The sequence below is a fragment of the Cricetulus griseus genome (genome assembly GCF_003668045.3).
Source record: "Cricetulus griseus strain 17A/GY chromosome 1 unlocalized genomic scaffold, alternate assembly CriGri-PICRH-1.0 chr1_0, whole genome shotgun sequence".
In the NCBI taxonomy this organism is placed as follows: Eukaryota; Metazoa; Chordata; class Mammalia; order Rodentia; family Cricetidae; genus Cricetulus; species Cricetulus griseus.
This window is the reverse complement of record NW_023276806.1, coordinates 27,653,198-27,656,969: the sequence shown is the minus strand read 5'-3', so window position 1 is coordinate 27,656,969 and position 3,772 is coordinate 27,653,198. Positions and strand designations below refer to the sequence as shown.

Here is a 3,772-nt window from a genome sequence, read left to right as displayed (position 1 = left end):
AGCACATTAATTAATAATTAACCACTGGTGCTAGAGGCAAAAAAGATTTATTACCCTGTAGCAAAAAACTGTCCATTATGGATTTGTTTTCCCCAAAAAGAAGGGGATGGAACAACCTGTTTGCTACAAAGCCACGTATAAGAAATGGACCTACTAAACCACTGGAGACATAGTGGGGACATTACACAGGAAAGCAGTTTACCCTACAGGATCAGAGCCGTACCAAAGTGGCCTGGCGGGCCTGCTACTCCCTATGAATACCCACTCTGTAGACTGTGGGTCTTTGTTACTTTTTTATTCAAAAAGTTCTTCCAAGAGGTAAATAGTTTTTCTTTTTCCCTCTTAAGTTTCCATATGCAGTCCTGGGTCCAGCTACACAATCTATGATCCCTATCCTTGTCAATCACTTTCCTTCCTTTCCTCAAGTCAAAGCTGCAGCACCGTACCCACGTAACTTTAAGTGCTTCCTGCGTGGGTCCTCAGGCAGTACAACACGCTTTTTTTTGGTCAGTGATGGACTCAGCATCCACAGAACACAACAACCTGCATTTGTACAAAAGCTGTGCGAAGCTTTCCAGTTAGTTGATAATCTACAACCGTTTCAGAATCCTTCACTGTTTTCTTGGACATGGACAGCCAATCTCCTCCTCACAGCCTTGAGAAGTTTTGGTGGTACAGAGGGTTACAGGTGCAGACTACCTAGCTATACTTTACAATTTAGACTTGTATGTTGTTGTTGTTGTTAACAAACTTAATTGACTTTATTTTTCTTGTATAAAAACCCTTATGTGGGGGCTGGAGAGATGACTCAGAGGTTAAGAGCACTGACTGCTCTTCCAAAGGTCCTGAGTTCAATTCCCAGCAACCACATGGTGGCTCACAACCATCCTTTATGAGACCTGGTGCCTCCATATACATGGAGGCAGAATGTTGTATACGTATAATAAATAAATAAAATCTTAAAAAAAAAAACCCTTATGTGGTGGCCATAGCTGGAGCCTGGGTCTTCTGAACAAAGACTGTTGTGTGTGTGGTATTTTTTTTCAAAACAAGCAAACAAACAAACAAATGAATTTTAGAAGAAAATGCAATCAAGTTAACTGGCTAACATGCTTAAAGCAAGTAAGCGTGCAAGTATGCATTTGGTTGGGAAAAGATACTGACCTCAGGTTACCCTCCCTAATTGAAATTAGGTAAGCATACTGCCATAAAACACCAGTTGCAAAGGCCTGAAAAGGTAAGAATATAACTGCGAGGACACCATAGTCCTCCAATGTGTGTAGAAACATAACTATTAACAGAAAAGGGTGCTACAGGGACCATAGTATTCAAACTGCAGTTGATCCAGAACTGTGCCTCAGCCGGCACCAGACAAAGTCCTATAGAAGCCGACTAGAGATTAGAAACTTCCCAGAGCCCTCTGCCTTATTTCTGTCTCCCATTCTCATGGGGTTCAGAGCTGGGCATGCACACAGATTTCTGCACTCAAGGCACTAGGTCAAAGGTCAAAGTTGCCTGAGCCAGCCCAGGACGGAGCCCCAGCAACTCCACAAACTCCCACTAGGTGACTTTCCAAAGTGTTACGAAAGTGAAGGCCAACGAAGGAAATTTGGGGGGAGAGGCAGGACACTTGGAAAGAAAACTGCCCAAACAATAACCGGATAATAATTTTTTAAAAAATAAAACTGATAAGGAAAATTAAAAGAAATCGCAGCCCAGGTCGTGGCAAGCAGATTCCTGTCTGCGTCCGGGAGTGAGCAAACACAGTCAGCAACTCTGCACACAGAACTTTGCACAGCCGACTCCAGCATGCACGCGTGCACCAGCGCTCTGCACGGAGCCTTCCCCGGCCCGGGGCAGCTAGTTCAGAAGCATGCACGTAAGGATCGGGCCAAAAGCTCTGGATCTGGGACAGAGGAGCAAGCTGCTCCTTCTCGGCCGGTTTCGAATTACTTCCACGACACCCGGGGGCGCGCGACCCGCTCACCTGCGCGATGCCCGCGCCCATCAGCCCACCGCCGATGACTGTCACATGCTTGATCAGGATCTTCTTGGCGGCCGCGGACGCGGAGGAGGAGGAGGACATGCTGCGCACGAATTGCCTGGTCACGAACGCCATGGCGTAGTGGAGCAGCGAGAACGAGCTGTGGGGACCGCGCGAGAGGCTCCGGAGCTTCGGGGGCGGGGCCGTGGCGTCATGGGCGGGGCCTAGCGCGCGCCCCACCCACCGGTTTGACAGACTGCAGGTCCTTCCCGAGGGCAGTACCAGGACCCGGGCAGAGCTGGAGGCCACTTGTGGTTGCCCTGGCAACCTCTTGGGTTGGAGGGGTTGTGAGCCTGAGCCCTGTTTAGGGTGAGAAAGGTAACCCTGCATGGAGAACACAGGAAAGGAACGCCTGGAAATCAGCCAGCCTTCCGCCGATCACTGCGCTAGTGACACGGAATCGCTGTTCACTTTACTTCTAAAAGTTCATCCCGGCCCCCGACACTCCCCATCCAGAGAAAAGCCACACACACCCACACACACTCCCCCGGAGGAAGAAATGAGGGTTAATCCTGTATGAACTGAAGCTCCCTGGAAAGGTCTCATCTGTGTCTCACATTCTGCAGAAAAGAACTGACTTCCTGTCCGTGGAAAGATGGAATGTTGGCGATAGAGTCAAAGTTCTCTCCAGCTGTTTCTAATTACCCATCTCTGTGTCTAACTTAACATCTTTTTAAGTCAGATAAAACTTTAGGAATGTGTTGCTCAGCAGACCACTCCCTCCCTCCAGTGCAACACTAAGAAAGTGGGGTTTTGTTTGTTTTTAAAGCGTAAAAAAAGAGTCTCATGATCTATCACAACCTGTCTACCCAGGGACTTCGCCAATGTTCTTGGTGAACCTTACTCGTTCTGTAGCTATAAGTTTATGTCACCTTTCTCCGCGTGAAGCTTGTCCTTCAGAACTGCTTCCACGCACGTTCCCTGGCGCGGGCTCCTTCACATAGCTGCAATTCTGTCCTGCACGCCTGTCTTTGGAGCAAGGGCTGTATTTCACATTGACCTTTTGAATCTCATTTTTATATTTCATTCTTCAAAATAAGCAAAGCCCGTTGAGTGTACATTCCAGCTAAGTCAAAAAAAAAAAAAATCATGAGACTAGAAACAGAAGTGCAAGGTTGCCCACCCTCGGAAACCTTGAAAAATGAGTAAATTTATGAAGAAAGAAATGTGAAGTGGCCGCATGAGCAAGGATGCAAGATGGGGGGGGAGGAGGAGGAGGAGGAGGAGGGAGGAGGAGGAGGAGGAGGAGGAGGGGGAGGAGGAGGAGGGGGAGAGGAGGAGGAGGAGGAGGAGGAGGAGGGGGAGGGGAGGAGGAGGGGGAGGAGGAGGAGGAGGGAGGAGGAGGAGGAGGAGGGAGGGAGGGAGGAGGAGGAGGAGGAGGAGGAGGAGGAGGAGGAGGAGGAGGGGAGGAGGAGGAGGAGGAGGAGGAGGAGGAGGGGGAGGAGGAGGAGGAAGGCTCTGTGGCTACAAGTGTTGGGAGGAAGCTTGGTGAGGTGGATTTCAACATTTAGTTTTCATTCAGGAGTCATATCCAATTAAACGCTAATTATAATCCAAGTTTGGTGCTATGGTGATATAGTTTTCCCTCCCTCCCTTCCTCCCTTCTCTCTTCTCTTCGGTGTATGCCTATGCTCTATGTGCATGCAGTATGCAAGGAGTCCAGAAGAGGGCATCAGATCCCCTAGATCGGAGTTACAGGCTGTTGTGAGCCACCATGTGGGTGCTCAG

At 49.0% G+C, this 3,772-nt stretch overlaps 1 protein-coding gene across 1 annotated transcript in view; it reads right to left on the bottom strand.

Moving 5' to 3' along the window:
- Hadh (hydroxyacyl-CoA dehydrogenase) overlaps window positions 1-2,184 on the bottom strand; it is a 37,487-nt gene extending 35,303 nt beyond the window's left edge. Inside the window, exon 1 of the mRNA XM_027395719.2 lies at window positions 1,988-2,184. Within this exon, the coding sequence (XP_027251520.1) occupies window positions 1,988-2,119 (132 nt within the window). The 5' untranslated portion in view covers window positions 2,120-2,184. The remainder of the gene's footprint in view (window positions 1-1,987) is intronic.
- Between the last annotated feature and the right edge of the window lie 1,588 nt (window positions 2,185-3,772).